Source organism: Narcine bancroftii, chromosome 1, assembly GCF_036971445.1.
Source record: "Narcine bancroftii isolate sNarBan1 chromosome 1, sNarBan1.hap1, whole genome shotgun sequence".
Lineage (NCBI taxonomy): Eukaryota > Metazoa > Chordata > Chondrichthyes > Torpediniformes > Narcinidae > Narcine > Narcine bancroftii.
Window position 1 is genome coordinate 366,056,970 of NC_091469.1, and position 25,561 is coordinate 366,082,530.

The 25,561-nt window shown below is 40.6% G+C and overlaps 1 protein-coding gene across 10 annotated transcripts in view; it reads left to right on the plus strand.

The window, feature by feature from the left end:
• egfra (epidermal growth factor receptor a (erythroblastic leukemia viral (v-erb-b) oncogene homolog, avian)) overlaps positions 1 to 25,561 on the plus strand; it is a 334,197-nt gene that overhangs the window by 281,599 nt on the left and 27,037 nt on the right. For all 10 annotated transcript variants that reach the window (XM_069912695.1, XM_069912648.1, XM_069912661.1 and 7 more), the window contains 7 exons: positions 3,577 to 3,734; positions 4,746 to 4,787; positions 7,203 to 7,344; positions 9,323 to 9,445; positions 14,097 to 14,195; positions 18,630 to 18,815; positions 21,187 to 21,342. In XM_069912695.1, the coding sequence (XP_069768796.1) occupies positions 3,577 to 3,734; positions 4,746 to 4,787; positions 7,203 to 7,344; positions 9,323 to 9,445; positions 14,097 to 14,195; positions 18,630 to 18,815; positions 21,187 to 21,342 (906 nt within the window). The remainder of the gene's footprint in view (positions 1 to 3,576; positions 3,735 to 4,745; positions 4,788 to 7,202; positions 7,345 to 9,322; positions 9,446 to 14,096; positions 14,196 to 18,629; positions 18,816 to 21,186; positions 21,343 to 25,561) is intronic.

A 25,561-nucleotide genomic window follows, 5' to 3' on the forward strand; every position in this document is an offset into this window, starting at 1 on the left:
ATTTCCAACACTGAGTACAACTAATGCAGTAGACCAGGTTGAAAGTGTACTGACAATAACCACAACAGCAGTGCGAGTATAAGACAGCTTTAATAAACTAATATGTACACTAAGAGATCTTGTCTCTCTGCAAGACAAACCTGGAAGGCTAGACTGACTGTAGCTCTGGACTGCTTTATATACAAGGTCACCGGGTTGACCCCTGGTGACCTAGTGCTGTAATTACATATCACCAGAGAAAGATCTGCACGAGAAACTGCCTCACCTGGATTATTTGTCTGTGGTCTGGATGGAGGTGAGGGTTGTAGGGACAAGTTATGCACCTTTGTGCTGGATGCAGATGCAGATGGGGTGAAAAAATAAGGGCCAAAGGAACTGCTACCTTGTTCTGTCTGGGGGGAGGTGGGGTGAGAGTGGAATTGCTTAAAATGGAGATGAGGCATGTGTAAGAGCTTGTAAGGCAAATCCATGAATTTGTAATAACTGTCACCAGATAATATGTCTCCAGAGATGGAGATGAAAAAGTCCAGAAAGGGGAGAATAGTCTAAGTACATTGAAGTGCAGTGTGGAATTTATCAGGGAAGTTGATGAAATTGTTGAGTTCTGCATGGGTAAAAGAGGCAGCACCAATGCATTTGTCAGCATTTTAGAGAAAGCTAGAGAGTGGTGCTGGAGCAGGATTGGAGCGGGGATTGTACTACACAGCCAACAAAAGGGCAGGAACAGTTGGGGCCCATGTGTTTATGCCATGGCAAGGCCCAAGAATTAGAGAAAATTGGAGGAATCAAAAGAATTTGTTAAGGGCAAGAATGAGCTCTGCCAAGTGGAGTAGAGTGTGAGTCGATGAGGATTAAACAGATCTTCATTCAAGAGAGAAAAGAAGAGTCCTGAGATGTTCCTGAGAGGTGAACATGGTGAAGATGAGGCAACGATGACCAGGAAATGTGAAATTTTCAAAAGGTAGAGAACATGCGTGGTGGCATGGTTGTAAGTGGGATGAAACTGGGCAAGGGCGAGGACAAGATGGAGTCAAGGACTGGGGAAACTTATTCGGTGTGTCAGTGCATATCATTATCTTTGCTTTCGATGTTATATTCCTCATGATTTAGCCTAAAATTGGGCTGAGATTCTCTTATGTTCAGATCAAGTATAAGATGCCTACTTCAATGTTCTCCTCAGAGCCTGTACTCAAATACTTCTACCATAGCATTAAGACATTTTCCATTCAGAACTGACTTATTGCTGTTCTGATCTGGGATGTATCACCCAAGTTTGCCATCATTTATCTCTGTGTGCAGTAACAGTGATGTCTTAAAATACAGTAATGTGATCATATAAGCAATCACACTGAAGAAATCTCATAGAGCAAACTTGGAAGTAAGAAGGATAAACTTGATTAGATAAATGTAGTAGCCAAATTACCATAAAATTTGAAAGATGAGTGATTTTTATTATTTTAAACAATTTTTGATATATTGTTCTGATGCAATATCCAGAAATAAAACTTTGTTTTTGAAAACCAGAGAGGTCATTGTCAGAATTATGGATCTGTAAGCTGTCAAAGTCATGCTTGTGTTTTTTTTAGACATACAGGCCATTTCGGCCTACGAGTCCATACTGCCCATTTAGACCCAATTAAATGACACCCCCGGTACATTCCAAATTGTGGGAGGAAACCAAAACCCCCAGGGAAAATCTACGCAGACATGGGGAGAACGAACAAACTCCTGACAGACAGCACAGGATTTGGACCCTGGTCCCGATTGCTAGCACTGTAAAGCCGTTGAGTTAACCACAACATCAAGCATGCATTTTATGTTGCATGTCACATTGTGTGTAGCATGCTGAGTTTAAAGTGTTGATATGCTCGTCATTTCACAGATTTTTGCCAATTACACAGGTGGTGGCTAATAAGGGCACCGCCATGTGGGGGAGGAAGGAACACCAACCTCTCATTTACTGTATTGAATTGCATGTTCCAGATTTCCCTGTCAGATTCACTCCATTAGAGTAGTACATGCAGATAGTCTCATCTATATTCTCAACACGATTCTTACTGACTGACATCAAATAGACTCTGATAGCTTAGTGATAAGGACATTGGTCTTGAAAATCAGAGGTTGCGAGTTTGTTCTTCACTAGGGCCTCATTTCTCTGAGGGGCGCTTGACAAAGTGGTGACTCTCTGTCTTATGTAGACAAAGTTAAAGAATTTCATTCTAAATGTAGTATCACATGATAATAATGGAACCTTTTACCGTCTTCTACCTTGGACCCGTTGTCCGATTACTTTGGTCTTTTAGAAATAAACATCAGATTTTTTATTGACTAGGAGCTGCTCAATTTTTCCATACCTTGAGGAAGGGCTCAGGCCAGAAACGTCGCGAATGTATCTTTACCTGCTATGGATGCTGCCAGGTTCCTCCAGCATTTTGTGTTTTTATTATAATAACAGCATCTACAGGCATTCGTGTTTTACTCCAAGCTTTCCAGCTGCCTGCCTTTTAAAAATAAATTTGTAATTTCTCTTTCGCCGAACTTCTATCATCTAATGTCCTGGAATGCAATGCCTCGTTAAAAGAAGCCTGAAAAAGCTCTTGAGAAATTCCTTGATGTTTTTGCTTGATGTGACTGAACTGCCAACAGAAATAGAAAAAGTTATCCCTGGAAAGTATTTCTGAATTGATCTGTTCTGAGACTCTTGTTTATGGTATTTGTGAATATTATGAAAAGAAATGCCTGTAGTGGATTTATTGAAACTAAAAACATGAGGGAATTATTGAATAGTTTCCGGAAGGTGGTGTTGCCATTTCTCAGGGGATTGCTCATTCCCCTCAGGAGAGAGAATTATCAGACAAAGTAAACTCAGAACTGTTATGTTAACAAGTACTATTTTCATGTTGTGTCTCTGTGGGATTTGGTCACAGGCAGCAGTGTTCAATCATGGTACAAATTTCTGGAAAGGATTCCATGGTTGTTTTCTTTAAATCACAGCTCAATGAACAGCTGATTAATAGATGTTATCTTGTTAAGGATTTTGTAATAATATTGGTGCTTTTTGTAACTCCTTGTCAGAGGTTCCAAGTCTAAGGTTTTTGTTATTTGTTATCGGGATGTGGGTCGTGCTATATTAGTTTGTAATATTTTTGCCTGCGAAGTAATTGGCCACACCAAACTAAAAGATGAATGTGGGAACAATTCAGCCACATTAGGTTAAGTCCTTTTCAACTAAAAATCAACTGAGATGCAAGTCCAGTTTGAGCTTCTTTTTCCCGGTCGTGTACCTGGGTTGTGCAAGAGTAGAAATTGTTGAATAAGGTTGAGCAAAATTTTTTGTGCTGGATAATCCCATGCTTCAGCTTCAGACATTTAATGCTTCGCGGGTCAAAATTAAATCTTGATTTATAATGAGGTGGGTGGTATATACTATTTTCTAGCTCATCGTTCATCCATTAAGTGTTTACATTTGGAGGTCATTTGTTTTTTTAATTGGTTATTTTAGGATTATTTGGGGAATGATAGATTTGCTGTTACCCCTTCCTGTATTTGAGTTAATTTATTCATTTCATTCCCCAGGGCAACAGAAACTGTAATGAATGTGCTCATTTTAAAGATGGCCTGCACTGTGTAAAAAGCTGTCCCTCTGGTATCTCTGGAGAGAATAATACCCTCATCTGGAAGTACCCCAATGAGCATAAGCTTTGTCAGCCATGTCATCCAAATTGCACTCAAGGGTGAGTAATGATCAGTGTTATGCAATTGCAAAGCATTTTTTGTATAAATTCCTTTCTCCTCCTGGTTGGAACATTGCTTGTAAAAAGAAGTGGCTCAGTCTATGATGCAGCAAAGTACAACCAGAAAAATAAGTGACAAAAGTTAACGGAAGCAGACCTGGTTCATTGTTGAGTGGTTTGACAGAAGCCTCTAAACCAGTGTTTCTCAACCAGAGGTCACTAGGGGTTCCGCAAGAAAAAGTGATAAATAGGCTAAAGCAATTTTGAATAATTTTTGTTTAATTTTATATTTGTAATTTTACTATGCATATTGTTGGAAAATCCTTGGTTATTATAATAAAAGTTTCAACCTCTTATATTATTTAAAATAAAAACCTCAGTGTGAGGTCTCATAAATGAGCAGTATGTTTTTTTTTGCATTGCCACAAAAAATTTGACAAAAAAGGGGGTAATTTTTTCCTTAAATAAGTTATCCGAAAAAAAATATAATGTTTACAACGTGAACTACAATAAAAATATAAAAGATATTAATAAAGGTATATATAATTTTTATGCAGGGGGAGACATGAAAACTATTTCAAGGGTTCCACAAGGATAAAAAGGTTGAGAAACGCTGCTCTAAACTGTCTAAAAAGCAAAGTTCTTTGCTTACACTATGAAGTTACTGCATTGTGAATTAATTCATCCCAGCTACCATTCTTTTCTGCAAAATGACTATTTTCTCACATGGTCAGAAGACTTTGTTTTACATTCTGTGCTCATTACAATGCCTTTTCTATGGCACATCATAAATATGGATTCCATACTGAGCTCAGGTGTGGATTCTACCCATGTAACAACCAATTGCTTTTCCTCATTCTCAAAATCTTTTGGAGCTTTATACAAAAAAAAATCTTGCTGGACTCAAATATTACTCATTATACTAAAGAGAAAATGGAATCAAATGTTCAAAACTGTAGTATGATAGGAAGTGTTTTTGACTAATTGGAATTTTCTTCTGTGACATCATAGGTGCAAAGGACCAAACCTTGAAGATTGTGAACAATATGTTGGGTAAAGTTGTACCACAAATCTATTGCTTCATTTATGTTATCTAAATTCCCTGATGATTTCTAATAATTTGTTTTACACATTTAAAATAAATAATATATGGGCTCCATTCATATTTGTCCCTCATTTGTATCAGCATATCTTTAGTTAAATAAATAACAAGCAAAATAATAATTTGTGCCATCTCTATAAGGGGAGGAGGTGGGAAGGAAGCAATTGTGGATACCTGCAGAATTCTGGAGATCTGAAATATTCTCTGAAACACTCAGCAAGTTGAGCAGCATCTGTGGAAAGAGCAATAAAGTTAGCATTTCCGATCAACAGAGTAGGGTTTAAAAAAAAATCAGGTTAGTTTTTGGTAGCAGAGAAGGGGAGGAGGGAATATCTCTGATAGAATGAGACCAAATAAGCTGATGCAGCAGTGTGTGTCATAGTTAGGAGCACATTGTGCTCTTTTTTGTATAATTTGTAGCTCTATACATTCGCAACGGGATAAAACAATTCACAAAAACTCATACAAGCCACTGCTAACCAGAGGCATTTCGGTGCATTTGGTTTAAGGTAGGTGACTTAGATATCCCTAGCTTGGGTTCGCCAGTGGAACACACAAGAGGCAGGGTGAAAGAAGAGGTGGCAGGATCCACAGACACAGTGACTCTGAAGGGACTCTCTTTTGCTTCTCTTTCTTGTCTTTAGAGAGCACCTCTTTGGGTACCTTTAAAGGTAAACAAAGGGGAAAACTTTTAGGTGCACTTGTACACACGTAACAGTAAATAGAATCTTGAAATTATTGGGGAGTGGGATTGATGCAATTGCTGGCATAGACTCAGTTGGTCAGCTGGCTTCATCCTCTGTCATGAGGAGATGTGAGGATCATAAACTACAAGAAGATTTGGCAGCACTGAAACAATGAAAGCATACCGCAGATGAGACCTTAAACTAACGAGCTGTCTTGACTCTTTGAATAAAGGAGTCCATGACATTACTTCAAAGAGTTTGATATGTATTAGGAAGAGGAGCAGGCTATGCCTCAAGCTACTCCACTAATGAACAAGATCCTAGACCTTGGTAAATGGATGACTCTCCCAGTAACTCTTGTTGGCAGGGTCAATTGTATAAAAATGAATGTGCTGCCAAGGGTCCATTAAAGACATTACCGATTCCATTACCTCAGAAGTTTTTTCAAGACTTAAACAAAAAAAAATCAGGAAATTCCTCTGGAAGGAAAAGCCACCCAAAGTTTCTATTGATAAATTATCATGGGATTATGAGATGGGAGGTTTGAAACACTTAGTCTTCAAGAAACATTATTGGGCAGCTCACATGAAGTTTGTCACCTCCCTCTTTGACAGACAAGACAACCCTTCTTAGGCAAAAATAGAGCTACATGAGGTTGGAGAGAGGATAGCAGAAAATTTTATATATAAATGGAATTAAAAAGAAGCCCCTTTATTAAAACATCTTATTAATATTAGGAATGAAATGAATTATCAAATCAGGACTAAAGGGGGCCCATCTCCTAAAATGTCTCAAGTTCAAAATAGGTTTATTCCTTTAACAATGGCAATAAAATCCTGGTCCCAATAAGGGATCAGGTGTATCAAGGATTGTTATGAGCAGGAACAATTAATGCCATTTTGTAGCCACTGAAAACACAGTGGTGGCTGATGAACGTGAAATAGTGACACACACATTGGCAGTTACAATTACTCAAGTCACACGCGTATTCTTTTAAAACACTGAACCACACACGCCATCCTATGCCGGTTCGCTCGACTTCTGGGAGTTGTAGTCTATCTAAGTAACTCACCAAATTGCAGTAAATCTTCCCTTGATGATGGGAAGTTGGAATATTAAAGATGATTGATAGCCTTCAGGTAAATTTATGAGGTGGTGGTGATGCTCAATCAGCCATTTATGAATATCTCTTTCTGTTTGCATTTATTAACGCAGCTCATGAATGAATTAGTCCAGTCAATTGACCAACTTTTAGATATCCAATCGGAAATTAATTAATTCACTTTGATTCTGGAAAGGTCCCGGTTTTTATTTATAATTAATAAAGATGATCAGTAAATGGATCCAGTGTCTAAGATCTGAATGCTACTTTAGTGAATTTGATTTTTGATTAAAAATTTCAGACCATGGACAGAAAACCAAAGATATTGAAAGTTGAAGCCGACTGTCACACAGACTGCAGTGGATCTGTGCTAAATCAAGTTCCTCTAAGGATCCTTAAAGAGAAAGACTTTGAGAAAATTAAATTAATTTTTTAAATTAATGTTTTAAAAATAAGGCTATTAAAATGTATCCCATTATTTTTTCCATTAATTCATGTTTGAAGCAGGCAATTTTAAAGATGAAGGATTCTGATGGCATTTGAGTAGAATGTTTTTCATATGGGTTCTTCTTCTCTAGTTCCCGTATCCCCTCCATTGCTGCGGGAATTGTTGGAGGCCTGCTCGGTTTAGTCATGGTGGCTTTGTTGATTGGAATATTCCTGCGGAGACGCCATGTCAGAAAGAAGCGGACGTTACGGCGATTGCTGCAGGAACGGGAGGTAACCTCATGCAGGAGTGTTTATTTACTTCAAAGCATAAAAAAAGCAATGAATTCTCAGATATTTGAAAGTGAAAAATTTGTTTCAAGTTTCATCCTCAAACAATCAGACTGATCTCGTGAAATTGAAATGACGGGAGTTCCTTTGGAACAATCTGCTGGGCACTCCATGAGAGCTGGGTTAATTAGGAGCAAGAACTGAAGGGAAATTATGACCACTCTCCACCCTAAGATCTAAATTTATGTATTCTTGATCATTAACAGAAACTTTTTCATTTTAATTTTTAATTTAGAGATACAGTGCAATAACAGGCCCTTCCAGCCCACAAACCCACACTGACCAATTACAACCATGTGACCAATTACTGTATATGCCAGCATATAAGACCCACAGGCATATAACCACCACCCATCCTTCCCCCACCCCCCCCCCCAACCATTTCAACAAGGAATATTAAGAATTTTTAAAAAGTGGGTAAGCATTCACCTTGCTGTGCGGCTCCTCCTCAGCAGATTGCCCAGCACCAGGGCTTGGGGTCCCAACTGGCAACCCGCAGGTGTTGGTGATGTTGGCAAATGGGTTCCGCCTGCACCTCTTGCGCTGCTGGCTGGGCTGTCATGGTCGGCCTTCTCACCGAGGGAAGTAAGCGAGGGAAGGTGGCCCGCGAAACTGCAGGCCCGCTTCCTGGACAGCCGCAGCACCTCCACGGGCATCTTGAAGCTGGGCGAATAACTGGTGACCTGCTCAGTGGCCATCACGACAATGCCAAGTGGACAGCAGGGGATCCCTCGCTCCCTAATACTGGCGGCAATACCAGGCAAACAGTGAAGGATCCCTACCTCCCTGAATCCAGGGTCAATTGGCAATACCAGATGGACAGCGGGGGATCCCTATCTCCCTGCTACTGACAATTATCACTGTCGGCATTACTCACCATTATCAGCCTAATTTCAACTTTGCATAGTTGACCCGGGGATATTTTTGAGCCAATTCTTTTGGGGGAAAATGTGGGTCTTGTAAGCCATCAAATAAGGTAATTGATTAATTTCAAACATCTTTGGAACATGGGAGGAAACTGAAGCTCCCAGAGGAAACCTATGAGGACATGGGGAGAATGCACAAACTTCTTTGAGACAGTGCCAGGTTCGAACCTGGATCACTTGCACTGTAATAGCATTACGCTAACTGTTGCATTAACCATGCTGTCCATTTTTACATTTGTCTTTCCTCACAAGATTGGCTTTGAGCTTTACGAGAGTTTGTTACACAGATATTCAACGTGTGAGCAAACGCTATCGTGACAATTTGCAAAATTTAATAAGCTTTTTAAAAATGTAGGTATGATATGAAATAAATTGTATTTTTTATTTGCTGCCCATTTCAAATAGTTAAAAGTTTTCAAAGCAAATTTGCTTTTTTTTAATTTTAATTTGAGACATACAGCACAGTATCAAGCTCTTCCAGCCCACAAGCCCAAGCCACCGAATTGACCTACACCCCTGATACATTTTTGAAGGGTGGGAGGAAACCAGAGCATCCTGATGAAACCCACACAGACACAAGAAGAATGTACCTTACAGACAGTGCCAGATTCGCAACTGTGTCGCTGGCACTGTAAGAGTGTTCTGCTAACCACAAAGCTAACTATTCTTGCTGCGGTTGATCATCCTTAATGAAATATAAGCACACTGATTTGAAAATGGTGTGGTTTAGGATTGTTGAGATGTCTCACGTCCACCCTGCCAAATGTATCGCAGCCTGACTGTTACTTTCTAGAATGTCAACCCCAATTCATAGCCAATTAAAAATACCCTTTGCATTCTCCACAAGGAAACTTGAGAGAACAATCTGGACTCTCTCAGGCCGGACTGCAGATTTTTGTCTCTATACCTACCTGCTAGAGCCTTCCCCACCATCACTAGGGCAGTAAATAAATTTAACTGGTAACATTATATTAATGGAATATGTGGTTTTGCAGCTGGTTGAGCCTCTAACACCCAGCGGAGCTGCCCCAAATCAGGCCCTTCTGAGGATCCTTAAAGAGACAGAATTCAAGAAAATTAAAGTGCTTGGCTCTGGAGCATTTGGCACTGTGTACAAGGTAAGCTGTCTCTAAGGCACAGTGCAACATTGGAACTATATATTAGAATTTGAATTCAAACAGATGTAAAACATTGTTAACTTTTACTGTGGTTGGAGAGGCAGAGAAATTAAACATGTATTATTAATCTTCATAATAGGCTGACCTGGCAGGAGGTTAACTCCAGTTAGACCACCTGTATCATGCATTTGTGTACTGTCCCACATAATCAAGCATAATGAGTTTTGCTTGGGATGACAGTGATTGAAGGGTTGAGTTAATTAAAAACATAATTAAAGATATCTGTTTAAGGAGGCATTTATAAGCAACAGGTGAAGTAGCAAGGTAAGATATCAGGAGGTAGTTTGAGAGTAGCACGACTGAAAGTTATGCTTCCAATGAACTGAATGGAGCAAGAAAGGTGGAAGAACGCATGGCTAGTGGGCTGTAATAGATAGGTAACTGGGTATTAGGACGAAGGAGATGATAATGGTGGGATGAGATTGTGCCAGCATTTGTAAATGGAACAAGCACTTTCCTTGTAGGAAATTGTTGCTGGTTGGCATGGAAAAATGTGAACAATAGCAACTTAGCAGCAGAATTTTGACTTTAGAGGAGGCCTAGATAGGATATCCAACAACTTTGAGTCCTACAGGATAATATCAAAGACATTTAACTCAGACGAACTCTTTTGTGGATGGAAGGGAAACTGGCTTGTATTTGAGAGCAGGAAATTTCTAAAGAGATAGTACAACATCAGGAGGTGAAATAAATCTAAAGCAAAATGATTTGAGAATTCTGGAAATACTCAATGAATCGTATACAACTGTGGGAAGAGAAACAAACCAGGAAGCCAGATCTTGCCAAGAACCAGTGTTCAGCTGTTTTAAGTGTAAGTACCAGATTTTCATCCATGGCAGTAAGACATTGTTGTCTAGCACTGTTAAGAGATTCCAAAGGCCAATTTGATTTGACAGCATTCCACCTGCAAATTGCTGCTGGATCCTTTGTGAGGTCTGACCTGGTGCAAGGCCCAAGTACCAGCGAGCTTCAAAATATGTTTGAGGCCAAAAACTAGCTTAGGTAGACAACACAATCACCTAAGATATGTTGGACCGATTGGCCTGTTTCCACATTGCAGAATCTGAAAGAGAGAGTAAACTCATTCTTTCAAATTGCTTTATCTTTTATAGACTCCTTGTGGTGATATGTAATTACACCACTCGGTCACCAGGGGTCATCCTGGTGACCTTGTATATAAAGCAGTCCAGAGCTACAGTCTAGCCTTCCAGGTTCGTCTTGCAGAGAGACAAGACTTCTTAGTGTACATATTAGTTTATTAAAGCTGTCTTATACTCGCACTGCTGGTCAGTACACTCCTTTCGCACAGAAACAGGCCCTTCACCCCAATAAGTCTGCAGAAAAACTTTTCTTTAATGTATTGAATTATTTATGTTTTAATTTTATTTTTGAGTAATTGTTATCTTTTCATATTTTTAGTAGTTTGTGAATGTCTCTTTTATCAGAGATCTTCCAAAAACTATAAATAATTATTGCAGCATTCAGCACCTGGCTAAGATTTTTACCCAGTTTTACTAGCTGTAAAACTGCTATTTCATGCCATATCCTCCTCATTGCACTTTAAAAGTCAGTGTAGCACACAAACGTACTGGAGGAACTCAGTAATTCAGGCAGCATCCATGGAAAACAAATAGGCAGTCGATGTTTCAGGCCTGAGCCCTTCTTCAGGTGTGTTGAAAATCAGGCAGACTCCTAAATACCAAGGTGGAGGATGTACAGGGGAGGGGGAGGAGCAGGTTCGTTGGAAGGTGATGGGTGGATACAGCTAGGAGGGAGAAGGAGAGAAAAGGGGAAGGGACAGAGGGCTGAGAAAGGCCCTCTCTAGTATGAGAAAAGAAGGGAAGGAGCTGGATAGAGATGAAGGTAAGCTGAGAGAATGGGGGAAAGGGTTACCAGAAATTTGGAAAAGTCGACATGGATGTCATCTGGTTGGAGACACCCAAGAAATGATATGAGATCCAGTCCCTTTACACTTCCATACCCCATTGGAAAGGCCTTAAGCTGTTCACTGGATAACAGACCTGACCAGTACCCATCCACCTTCCCACCACCACGTGTACATCCTTTTGTTCATCCTACTTTCTCCAAGCCAAAGATGTAGCAGTAGGTGCTCGTATTGGTACTTGTTTGATTTGTGAAGCAATCCATGCTGCAAACTGAGACAGCAAGGCTCCTCAACTCTTTCTCTGCTATGTTGACGACTACATTGGTGCTTCCTACTGCACCCTTGATAAGCTTGTCAATTTTATTCACTGTGCCGCCAAATTCCATGCTGCCCTCAAATTCACTTGGTCCATCTTCAGTAACTCTCTCTCTCTCTCTCTTTCTCTCTCTCTCTCTCTCTCTCTCTCTCTCTCTCCCCCCCTCTCTCCCCCCCCTCTCTCTCTCTCTCCCCCTCTCTCCCTCACCCCCTCTCTCCCTCACCCCCTCTCTCCCTCACCCCCACCCCCATTTATGAAGGCAAACTATCTTTTATATACCCACTAACTTCAATAGTTACCTTGACTACACATCTTCACAACCTGTCTCCTCGAAAGATTTTCTCTTAATTCCTTTCTCTCTGCTGCACCTGCCACCAGGATGAGGCCTTCCATTCTGGAAAATTCTATTTCAGAAAACATGGCTTACACTCTCCTTCCATTAACTCAGCCTCCACCTGCAGTTCCTCTATTTTCCACAAATCTGCCCTGGCCTCTTCTCCCTCACCCCAGATGCACCAAAGACAGTATTTCTCCTTGTCCTCACCTACAACCCCACCAGCCTGCGCATCCAACATATCATTCTCTGCAATTTCCACCAATTACAACATGATCCCACCAACCGAAATATTGTCCCCTCCTCCTATCTCCACCTTCCACAGGGACCACTCCCTCCATGACTCCCTCATCCACTTATCCCTTCCCACCAATTATTACCCCCAGTCCTTACCCCTGTGATCACAATAAAAGTTACACTTGCACCCACACCTCCTCCTTCACCACCAGGTGAGACCACATAGAGTCCCTCCAAGTGAAGCAACCCTTCACCTGTGAATCTGTAGGGGTCATTTACTGCTCGCAATGTGGCCTCCTCTATGTCAGGAAGACTGACGGCAGATAGGGCAATTGCTTTGTTGAGCACCTTTGCTCTATCTGGTGCATCAGTAGGAACCTTCCAATTGCCAGCCTTCAATTCCACATCCCATTGCCACATTGAAATGTCAGTCCATGGGCTCGTGTACTGCCAGGCTAAGAAGACAATTAAATTGGAGGAACAAAACCTGACATTTGGTCTCAGCAGTTTCCAACCAGATGGCATCAATATCGACTTCTCCAATTTCCGTCAAACCCCCCCTCCCCACGTTCTCTCGCTTTCCCTCATCCCCTTGTCTCCCTTCCTCCAACTCCCTAGTCAGTCTTTCTCCTGTCAGAAAGCATCAGCCCTCTGCCCCATCCCCAATAATACTTCTTGAGTTTCTTTCTCTTCTCCCCCTCCCCCCACCTGTTTCCACGTATCATCTGCTGGCCTGACTCTTCCCCTTCCTTCCACACTCCCCCTACACTTTCTCTTCAGGCATTTGCCTGATTTTCAGCCCATCTGGAGAAGGTCTCAGTCCCGCAGCTTTGGCAAATTCACAAGGATTCTGCCGTGGCTGGGGCTTGAGTTATAATGAGACTGGATGGACTGGGACTGGGGGTGTTCATCCTGGACAAAGGAGGCTGTCTTTTTTCCAGGGATAAGGAGTCTAAAACAGGAGGGCATTGAGGGGAATAGTCAAAGGAGACTGGATGTGTAAGTTTTTCCACAAGAGATGGGTCTATGGAAGGAGATTCCAGAGGAAGTGGTAGAGACGGGTACAATGATGACATTTAGAAGGCATTTGGACTGGTACATGGATGGGAAAAGTTTCTCAGAATATGGGCCAAAAACAGAGAAATGAGACAAGCTCAGGAAGGCACCTTGGTTGGGCTGGACTGAAGTTCTTCCTATACTACATCACTCTATGACTCACTGTCCATCTGCACACCAAATTTTACATAGGTACAAACCTATGGAGGGTGTAAAACTCAAATTTTATTCAATTGCTGACAATGTACGTCCACTTCAATCTCCATATGTGTGGATCAGGTGCACGAGGGACTCTGTCTTCAAGCTGGAAACATTATGTCAAACTTTTAACATCCACTTCCTTTGACTGAGTTCATTTAATATCACAGATCATTCACAGTGCCTTGAGTCTGTTTGACTCATTTAGTATAATAACACATAAATTCCATTTTACATTAGTGCAAGAGCTGGATTACAATGGGTACAATGTATCCAGGGAGTTATTCTATGCTTGTTCCAAGGGAGTGTTTTTATTAATCCAAACAATTTGTTAAAATTATGCATAGTTTATCACCAATGCTGTTTTGCAGTTTGTTGAAGTTTCCTTCATTATATTCTCATGGCTGTTTCTTTCTCTGCTTTAACTCAAATCTATTCAAACAATTACAAAAAGGAAGCTCATTTTAATTTTGCCAGTTCAGTGAATATTTGATAAATTCATTCATAATGTCAGAATGAGTTACAAGAATGTTTGCTTTCATATTAACTGTTGTTATCTCTTCAGGGCTTGTGGAATCCAGAGGGGGAAAATGTCAAAATCCCTGTCGCTATCAAAGTGTTGAGAGAAGCAACCTCACCGAAAGCTAATAAAGAAATTCTTGATGTAAGCTGAGATTGTAAATATTTTTAGTACTGCAGGTGATCAGAATCTACTATATTTTATCATGAGCTCTGTTCATTCCTTTCAAATCAATATGTAATAGGGCAATAACTAAAAAAAGAATAACTACAATTGCCATCAAAAATTGGTTGGATTGAAGTGTTAATTTCAGTAGGCCTTGAAAACTGCACACTTGAAAGTAGGAAGGTATATCTGGCAGTTATTTTTGCTCCATTGAAGGTGTAACTTATCTTCCCCTATTTTGATAAATGAACAGGTTGTCTCCTTCAATGTTTTCCAACAATGTAAGATCGCCAGAGAAGAAAATTAATTACCTGATACTGCAGGCAAACCAGAGAGAACTGCAAAGCTGCTGTGCTGGGTGATTATAGAAACATGGCTGCAAGACTCCATTCAAGACTCAGCAATCCACCTAGGTGGTCTTATCTCCCTCCGGGCAGACAGAGATGCTGCTGCTTTTGGCAAAAATCGAGGCGGGGGGTGTGTGGTTTTACATCAATGAGAATTGCTGCACAGATGTCTCTGTGGTAAAGAGCTTCTGCTCAGCAGAGATATAATCCTGGATGGTGAAATCCAGACCCTTCTACCTGCCCGGGCAATTCATTGCCATGCTCGTTGCCGTAGTTTATGTTGCGCCATGAAAGAGCTTATGGTGCCATCTGCATAGCTCAGACACCTCACCTTGACAGTGCCATGATTTTAACTGGCAACTTTAACCATGCCAAGCTGAAAACTGTTCTACCATGGTTTGAACAGTATGTCAACCTCGTCACAAGAGGAGAGAACACCCTCGGACGGAGGTACACCAACGTAACTGGTTCATACAAGACTGACCCTTGATCCACTTTGGATACTTGGATCACATATACGTCCTGTTATCCCTGGTATACAGGCTGCTGGAAAAACGGACGGTCAGTTCGCAGGGAGATAAGGGGAGGAGCACTACAGGACTGTTTGAGATCACATACAGGAGCTGTTTCTGAGAGGTGGCCACTTACAGCGCCCATCTAAACTTTGACTAGCACACGAGCTCAGTAACAGGTACATTAGCAAAGGCATTGAGGATGCCACAAAGATCAAATTCTACACAACCAGGGCTACCCAGAAACCATGGTAGGATGCATAGTTCGGACACTTCACAGAGCTTAAGATGCAGGACAGGAGACAAGTTCGCACTATAATCAGCCAGGCCAGAACTCTCCCATGCAATCCAGAAGGTAAAGCAAAGATACACACAGAGGGTCCATAGTCAGCTGTGTGACACCAGTGACATGAGGAGCATGTGTTAAGGTACCAAAACAATAATATCACAAGACAACCTTGTAAGTCAACGATAATGACACATCCCTTGCAGACAGACTGAAAATCTTCTATCCACAGTTCAATGAGAAGAACAGGCCGAGGCCAAATAAAACTCCATGTCTCCCTAAGAACAGGCCCCTTGCATAGCTGTGGCCGAGTATTTATTGCATTTCCTGCAACACTAGACAAAGCTTTTACAATGGCGTGCTTTTGCATTCTTTGATGACATAAAGCAGTTACTTAACAGATTCATTGTTGGTCAAATATCAGCCGGTGGGGGTGGGGGGGGGGGGGGGGTGGGGGGAGAATACTTTCTACCATATTAGCTCAGGAAAATCCTGATTCATAAGAATTCAGTCACAGACTTGTGCTGAATACCTCCGGGACAGCATTAGCCCAACCATACCTAAGCACCTGCAGACTTTTTCTCTGTTGACCCAACAGTGAGGAAAGATAGAAGGGCAGAGTTCTTTAAATTATGTTGTGCTGTTGACATGTAAATTATTTTAATGAACATGTCAAATGACTAAGCCATTTCGTGGAGATTTCATTTACTCAACTGCTCAAGTTGTATGATTTTTCAGCTTTTATAATGCTGTCTTTGTGTTATTTTATATTTCAAAATGTATTTTTTGATTCAGAGCAAAATTTCTTAAAATTTGTAAAGCAATTATGGCTGAGAAAGATGAAGACAATTGAAACACAAAAATGCTGGAGGAACTCAGCAGGTCACAGGAAAGAAAGGCCAACAGGGGGATCATTTCCACCCCCCTCCCCGATCATTTTTCACCTTTGCTCTCCTGTCCAATCCATGTCCAATTTTCTACTCTTTGTCTTTTGGTCACTGCTCCTCTTCCTGCCCTTTCTTTCCTTCTCCCTAGCCTTTTAATTCAGGCACCTGCCTGCTTTTCACTCATTCATTGAAGAAGGGCTCAGGCCCGAAACGTCAGTGAAACATCTTTACCTCCTATGGATGCTATGAGGCCCGGATTCCTCTAACATTTCTGTCTTTCCTCTACAATTACAGTGTCTGCAAACTTGCATGTTTCACTTTATTATAGTTTCACTGCTTGAGCTCAATGCTGACATTTCAAAATGGATAAGGATTTCAGTTCTGCTGGAGGTAAATGTTGAAAAATCACTGGCCAACAGAAGGAACAATTTATCTGAGGTAGCAGGTGCAGCTACTAATATTAATTTTAATATGCAGAAATGGATTATCATGAGACTGAACAATTCTACTAATCTTCATATTCCTGACAGTGGCTTTTCCAAAAAAAAATCATAGCACAAAGTAAATCCCAAGGGAGCACCTAGGACTACCAGCCATAGTTCAGCAAGATCATTGTGCAGACAAGTGATTGCAGGGTATGCAAAAATGAACAAGGAACAATGGCTTAAAAACAGTATTTGAGGAGACCCTCAGAAAAAAAGCAATAAAGATTAATTGTAGGTGATAATTAGAATTTAATAGCACATTAATCAAGGTTTATTCATTTGAAATGGTTTAGAAAATCTACTGATTTAAGAAACTCTAAAGCAGTTAACTTTCCCTTAACATATTGTGTTAAAATAGTACATTTTATAAGAAAGAGAAGGATTAATATTTTAGTTGGTTGCCCAATATTTTTTTATAATGTAGCTAAATGAATTTCATGAAGAAATTGTTTGACCTTTCAATTATTTAATGATAAATCTTCCATGCAATTTGTACTTTTCCATCCCAAAAACAAGACACGTTGCTCTTATTTCCTCACTGAATGGTAAATGAAATTTAAGGTGTCTTTTTTTAAAATATTTTATTTTTAAATTTTAAACCTCAATATCAATTACATTTCATTAAATTCAAAAATTATTTCAGAAAGTTATACATGTGGTGTACATAGAAAAAAAGAAAAGAACCCTTCCCCTTCCAGCTCCCTCCCTCCCTCTCTCCCTGCAAAACCCCTAAAAAGTAAGAAAAATAAGGAAAAAAGAGATTGAGGAAAGAAGGACTGGAGAATGTCATAAAGTCTAATATTGGAGTTTACCAAGAAGTGAGGTCTTCAGCAAGTTTATCAAATGTACAAACCCACATTTTGTAAATGTGGGCACCATATTTTACAAAACAAATGATATTTATTTCGTAAACCGTAAGTAATCTTCTCTAAGGGTACACAGCTATGAAGTTCTGTATGCCAACTTTCCATCCCTAAATCTATATCTGACTGGCTAAGCAGGCTTGGTGCAAAATATTTTGGGGGCCAGCCTTCCTTCTTCCAACTATATGAACTTGTCACTCTTGGAAAGCACATTTCTAGAGGGTGGAAAATAATAGGGTTGGTAGAAGTTCATTAAAATTTCCAAATTTGAAGGATTTCTGCAGCAGATGTGCAGAGGAAGGGGATGAGTTGAGTAAAGCAGCAAAATGATTGGAAGCAGTCTTAGTAATGGTGCAAATTTATGGTTAGAAATTGATCTCTAGATGAGATGCAGTGCCTAAATGCTGGAGAAACTCTGTAGGTCAGACTTGTGAATAATGTTGTTCAGTTTCCAGAAGGAAGATAGACTAAAGACTTTGTCCTACAGACCAAATGCAATATCTTCAGTAATTCTGGGATTTAGTTCAAGAAAGTTTCTTCTTGTCCAGGACTGCATTTATGTCTGGGAGGCAGCCTGACAATTGGAAAGTTAAACCAGCTTGTTGTCAGCATACATCTGGAACATGAAACTCTGAATGACTTTAGTTAGGTTACAACATGTAGGTGCGAAGTTTGACATGGGAAATATTTAAATAGAACTTTGTGTATTTATTAACTTTCTGAGCACTGTCAGCGTGTTGTGGTCTAGTGCAAGCATTTTCAACAGGGGTCATAAGCCACATTTAAGAGGGTCCACAGACTGATATTATAAAATATTTTTTAAACTTTTTTTATATAGATGGTAAGAGAGAATAACAGAAGAAATCAACTAAACTAAAGGGGTCCCATAATCTTAGAGCAGAGTCCTACGGGAACCATATTCAAAAAATGATTGAGAATGGCTGGTCTAATATTTAATGGATTTGATTTGATTAATTAGTTCTATGTCCACAGAACTCCACGTTATCATTCTTCGTATGGTTTCTCTTTTCAGGAAGCATATGTGATGGCAAGTGTTGATCATCCTCATGTTTGTCGGTTACTTGGAATCTGTCTCACTTCGACGGTGCAGCTTGTCACACAGCTGATGCCCTATGGCTGTCTGTTGGATTACATACGGGAAAACAAAGAAAATACTGGTTCCCAATATCTTCTGAACTGGTGTGTGCAGATAGCAAAGGTATGCGTACAACTGACAACGATAGAGTATTTAATGAAAAGTTATGAACAAACTTGCCCCTGTTGTTTCCTTGGAGAGAAATTTTGTAATCTCATTCAAGGGGTTTTACAAAGTGTAGAATCCAAATTGTGCGTTCAACAATTTTAAAATGCACAAGAAAATTAGATGCTCATAAATTATTTGTATATATTAATACACTACTCTGGTATGCCTTTAATTCCCATATTTATTTATAGAAAGGTCATGAAATAGGACAAGATTTGAAAAGTGCATGAGAGAAAATTGACAGTAACAATGATTCGCTGATACCAGTGGCACTGGAAATAAATAAAATGTAGTGTAGCTTTGAAGTTTTGGAAAGAAATGGGTCACATTATGGGTGAGGATTTAAATATGGGTCATTGGATGCTGGTGGACTTCGAATGACCCAAGACCTCCAGGTTGGAGACATGGCCATGCCAACAGATGCCAAGGATAGAACAGATGGTGTACACTACCACCACCACCATTAAATAAGATCATGGATAAGTTGATTGTAACTTCAACTCCAGTTTCAGCCTTTAGCTCTCAATAATCTCTTTAGTTCTGCCTTAAAAATTATTAATATTTCTGATAAAAGAGAGCTCTGACAACTCCCATTCTTGGGAAGAAAAAAGTTGTTTCATCTCCATCTTAACTAGGTGACCTATTAGTTTCAAAATAACCTCTAGACCACATACCATTTTATGTAATCCCTATGCCATAAATGCTCTGTGTAAGGGATTGCTTAAGGTGGTCTGTGAGTGGGAAGAGAAGGTTAGAAATCACTGCTCTACACCCAATTGTTACTGAAATATTTTGCTTGAGAAAAATTGTCATTGGCCCATTTCCTTTGAAGAGATGAAACTGTGCGCATAATGAGTCCATTAGGGACAATTAAAACAGTGGTTTTCAAACCTTTTCTTTCCACCCACAAACCACCTTAAGCAATCTCTTACTAATCACAGAGAACCTATGGCATAGGGAATACTTAAAGTGGTATGTGAGTGAAAAGAAAAAGGTTGAGAAGTCCTGGTCTAGACTATGATTCTCCTCCAAGAAAAATGTTCTCTCAGTGTTCAGTCTGTCAGAACAGTGTAGCATCTTGTATATTCCCCTCATTTTACTGAACAAGAGCAGATGCAAACATGCTCTGTCCTCACAAAGCAACCCGTCCGACTGCATCAATCAAGTGAACCTTAGAACACAGAGCATTACAGCACAGTTCAGACCCTCAGCCCATGATGTTGTGCTGACCTATATATATCTAAATAAAATTAAACCATCCCTACCTCACAACCCTCTATTTTTCTTTCATCCATGTGCCTGTCTATGAGTCTCTTAAATGCCCCTATTTTTCCAGCCTCCACCACTATCCCTGGCACCCACAACTTTCTGTGCAAAAAACTTACCCCTTATGTCTTCCCCAAACCTTCATCCCTTGTGGTCCGCTGGTGTTTGCTACTTCAGTCCTGGGAAAAAGGTGCTGGCTGTCTAACTGATCTATGCCTCTCATAATCTTGTAAACCTCTTAATTCCCCTAAAATCTTCATCCTTCTTTGCTCCAAAAAGAAAAGCCCTAGCTCTTGCCTCAGGAGACATATTTTCCAATCCAGATAACATCCTGGTGAATCTTCTCTGCATCCTATCCATAGCTTCCACATCCATCCTGCAATGAGGAAACAAGAACTAAACACAATATTCTAGGGTTTGATCTTCACATAATTGAAATGTACCTCCTTATATTTGTATTCTATTTCCCAAGCAGTGAACAGTAACATGCAATGAGTTTTCCTCAACCTGCTTACTAGTGCGAATCGTGCACTAAAAAACATCCCCCTAGATTCTCTGCACGCTGGAGCTCCATACTCTTTCACTACAACAAAAATATAATTTTTCTGCCAATGCCGACAATTCCATATTCTCTTGTCACTGTGCTTCATTTGCCAATATTTTGACTATTCTTTTAGCCTGTTTATATTTCTTTGGTTTGTCCTCTTCACAATTTAATTTGCTTATTGGCCACCCGTTAATTATTTTGGTTTTGTGATAAAGGATCCAAGCCTAAGCAGAAAGGCTTTTGAATAAATCTATGGTTATGTTGTCCTCTTAAATGAAGAAGGTGTTGAGGATTTTTTAAAATTAATTGAACTGAACTGCCCTATTACAGAGATGTGAATAACCAAAATATTAGTTCAAAAATGTACTGTGGCAATTATTGGAATGAGGAGCAAAAATGGGGATTACTTTAAATCATTTAAATTTCCTGCTGTTTGGAGTCAATGTATGTAATTCTGATGTTGATTTATGAAATGATACAGCAAAAACATGATGTATCTCTTTTCACTCGCAGGGGATGAGCTATTTGGAAGACCACCGGTTAGTTCACCGGGACCTAGCTGCAAGAAACGTTCTGGTAAAGACACCTCAGCACATAAAGATCACAGACTTTGGACTCGCCAGACTTCTGGATGTGGATGAGAAAGAATACCATGAAGATGGTGGCAAAGTAAGAACTTGGTTCTCTACACAACAAGCTAGAATAGAGCACAGGTGCTACAATTAATTATTAATGATTACTGATACCATGTATTCTACTATAATCAGATACAGCCATATTGCTTGTTGGGAGTGAAATCATTTAGGAACAGTAGGGGACTATTAACCATTTGCATCTGGCTCAAAACCTTGTGCTTGAACAGGAATTCTTGGTAAAGAAACAGGGGAACAGATAGCAGAGTTCTGGTCATAGTCCAATAGTGCAGGTTGCAGAAAGTCCTAAGTGGGTGGGTTTTACTGCATTGTTAATCAGAAGTCCCATATCATTACCTCTTTAATAAATCAAACAAAGAACTGCAGCAGTCAATTTAATATTGATGCAAGCAGCTTTTCAGTATTGCATTTTTAATGGTTAAACACAATTAATCTTGCAACCTGGTATCTGACTTGGGCACCTCAATAAAGGCAAAATTGCAGTGAAACTCAATGAATGTGTTCATTCAATAGAAAACTCTGTATGTTTCTTGAACTAACAAGATGTTAGTTATATTAACTGATTCTTTCAGTCTTATTAAATGTCTAGTAGATTGTGAGCCAGTTGGCCCCATGTTTTTAATAATCTGGAAGCAAGATATGAGTGGAAAAGAGAAACCAAACGGATCATTTAACATAATTTGGCAAGCTGTAGTTCAAACCTCATTCCCTGTCTGCCTTCTCATGCTATAATTCCACATGTAAATCACCAGTAGCATTCAAAGTGTTTTACAGCTGCATAATGCTCGAGAAATCCATCAAGAATATTGAAGAAAATAGTGTGATTTGGGCTTTAACCCCTCGAGCCCCTTTAGTTCAGATTATGGCTGATCCTCTTGAATCAAAACCCAGCACATATTGGCATCAAAATATCTCATCTCAGTCTCAGATTTTTGAGGAGTGTGTTCCAGATCTTCACTGTCCATAGTGAAAAAAGTGTATGCTAAAATCATGAATAAGTTCTATCTTGTTGGTCATAGAACATTACAGCATGGAAAACAGACCCTTTGGCCCTTCTAGTCTGTGCCTAATATTATTCTGCTGAGTCCCACTGAGCTGCACCCATTCCATATCCCTCCCATCCAAATGTTTCTTTAATGTTAAAAGGAGGCCATATTCACCACTTTAGCTGGCAGCTCCTTCCATACTCCTACTACTCTCTGTGTGAAAAAATTCGCTCTAATCCTCACTCTAATCTTCTCCCCTTTCACCCTTAACCCATGCCCTCTGGTTTGTATCTCGCATAACCCCAGTGGAAAAAGCCAACAAGCGTTTATTCTATCATTCCGCATTGTCTGTAAGGAGTTGGAAGCGTTCTAGGAGCCGTAGGTGACACCGGTAGAGGACCCATGATTCGGAGCCGAACAGGAGTGTGGGTATGACAATGGCTCTGTATACGCTTATCTTTGTGAGGTTTTTCAGTTGGTTGTTTTTCCAGACTCTTTTGTGTAGTCTTCCAAAGGCGCTATTTGCCTTGGCGAGTCTGTTGTCTAACTCGTTGTCGATCCTTGCATCTGATGAAATGGTGCAGCCGAGATAGGTAAACTGGTTGACTGTTTTGAGTTGTGTGTGCCCGATGGAGATGTGGGGGGGGCTGTTAGTCATGGTGGGGAGCTGGCTGATGGAGAACCTCAGTTTTCTTCAGGCTGACTTCCACGCCAAACACTTTGGCAGTTTCCGCAAAACAGACGTCAAGCGCTGAAGAGCTGGCTCTGAATGGGCAACTAAAGCGGCATCGTCTGCAAAGAGTAGTTCGCGGACAAGTTTCTCTTGCATCAGCGTTGTTTCCGCTCCATCCTCAACATTCATTGGAGCGCTTTCATCCCTAACGTCGAAGTACTCGAGATGGCAGAGGTCGACAGCATCGAGTCCACGCTGCTGAAGATCCAGCTGCGCTGGGTGGGTCACGTCTCCAGAATGGAGGACCATCGCCTTCCCAAGATCGTGGTATATGGCGAGCTCTCCACTGGCCACCGTGACAGAGGTGCACCAAAGAAGAGGTACAAGGACTGCCTAAAGAAATCTCTTGGTTCCTGCCACATTGACCACCGCCAGTGGGCTGATATTGCCTCAAACCGTGCATCTTGGCGCCTCACAGTTCGGCGGGCAGCAACCTCCTTTGAAGAAGACCGCAGAGCCCACCTCACTGACAAAAGGCAAAGGAGGAAAAACCCAACACCCAACCCCAACCCACCAATTTTCCCCTGCAACCGCTGCAACCGTGTCTGCCTGTCCCGCATCGGACTTGTCAGCCACAAACGAGCCTGCAGCTGACGTGGACATTTACCCCCTCCATAAATCTTCATCCGCGAAGCCAAGCCAAAGAAGAAGGAGTTTGTATGTTCTCCCCATGTCTGAGTGGGTTTTCTCCAGCGACTCCGGTTTCCTCCCACCCTTCAAAAACGTACCTGGGTGTCAGTTAATGGGGTGCAATTTGGATGGCACAGACTTGTGAGGCTGAATTGGCCTGTTACAGTGCTGTATGTCTAAATTTTGTGTCTGTCAGTCCATTTTCCCCTCATTCTTTTGTGCTTCAGGAAATAACCTGTTTAACCTTTCCCTAAAAGTCTTCCTCAAGTCCCAGTAGCATCGTAGTAAATCTTCTCTGCACTCTTTGAATCCTATTAATATCTTTTGTTGGAGATGCAGTTGTTTCAGTGTGAACTATCGAATCAGCTGTAAATTAGGTGTTAGGAATTTATTGGAGAAAATCCTAAGTGATAAGATTTACGTACATTGATTAGGGATGGTCCGTCTCATTAATTTAATTGAACTTTTTTTAATCCAGCCTGGTGGATTTGTCCAAAAGGTTAAGGTGCATTTGGATCCAAGGTGAACTGGTCAATTGGATCCAAAATTGGCTTGGTGGGAAGAGGCAGAGGACATCAGTAGAAGGATCCTTTGCTAATTGGAAGCCTGTGAACAAGGGTGTACCACTGCAATCAGGAGTGGGTTGTCTATGATAAATATTAATGACCACAATATGCATATAGGTGGTATGATTCATCACTTTGGTTGACACAAAAATTAATGATGATGATATAATGAGGAAGGTTGTCTTAAGATGTAGCAGGATATAAATCATTCACCTGTCTTCATTGCTGGTATAGTGATGGAAAGAACTTCCAAGTCCCCGGGGGGGGTAAAGAAAAAATACACAAATGCTGGAGAAACTCAGCAGGTCAAGCAGTGCCTTTATGTAGCAAAGGTAAAGATACATCACCAACGTTTTGGGCTTGAGCCCTTCATCAAGGTGTGGGGGAACATGAGAGATGTCTGGAAAAAAAGGGGGAAGGGGGCTTTGGTGAGGGTGGGAGATGATAGGTGGTGGTGGGGGGGAGGAAAGACTGTACTAAGGAGGGGAGGAGTTCAGGCGAGGTGGAGAGAGAAAGGAAGTAGGAACTGGAATGACTAGTTAAAAGGGGCGGGGGGAAGGCTATCTGATTAGTGGAATGCAGTGAACTCGATGTTCATGCTGATCCAAGTACCTGGGGATCTACATCTCCTGGAGCTAACGCATTGAGGGAACTGTGAAGAAGGCAAACCAACTCCTCTGCTTTATTACAAGTCTGTGTGTTGTTGAATATGCTATTCAACTTCTAGGGGTGCACTGTGGAAAATATAGTCACAGTTTGATTTGGTAATTCAAGGACTCAAGATTGTAGCAGGCCTGCGGATATAACATACATAGCCAGGTTCTCCCATCCTTGAAAACACCGTTGTGAGATGGTGCCTCAAAAGGGCAGTTAACATCAATCAGAAAGGACCCCATCACCCTGGTCACAACCTTTTCAGGCTGCCATCATAGGGACAATGAGAGAGAATGCTGAAGTCCAGCGCCTCCAGGTTCAGGAACATGTTTTATTCCACAACTAACAGGCTCCTGAACTTTCCCATGCTACCCTAACCCTAACTATCCCAGGACCACCAAAACATTTGACTGTTTTACTAAAATATTTTTTTCTTGCACTAACTGCAACAATATCCTTTGATATTTATTATCTTTTTTATTGTTTTACATTGTGTGTTCATTTATTGTAGCTGGTATACCTTACGTACATGTTGGCTGCAAAAGTAAGAATTTTGCTGTATTTGTACATTGTTCCTCTATATATGACACTAAACTTATGTTGAACATTAAATTGGATGAAATGATGAGTGGAAGGAGTTTCATTCCAACAATTTTGAAATAGTAA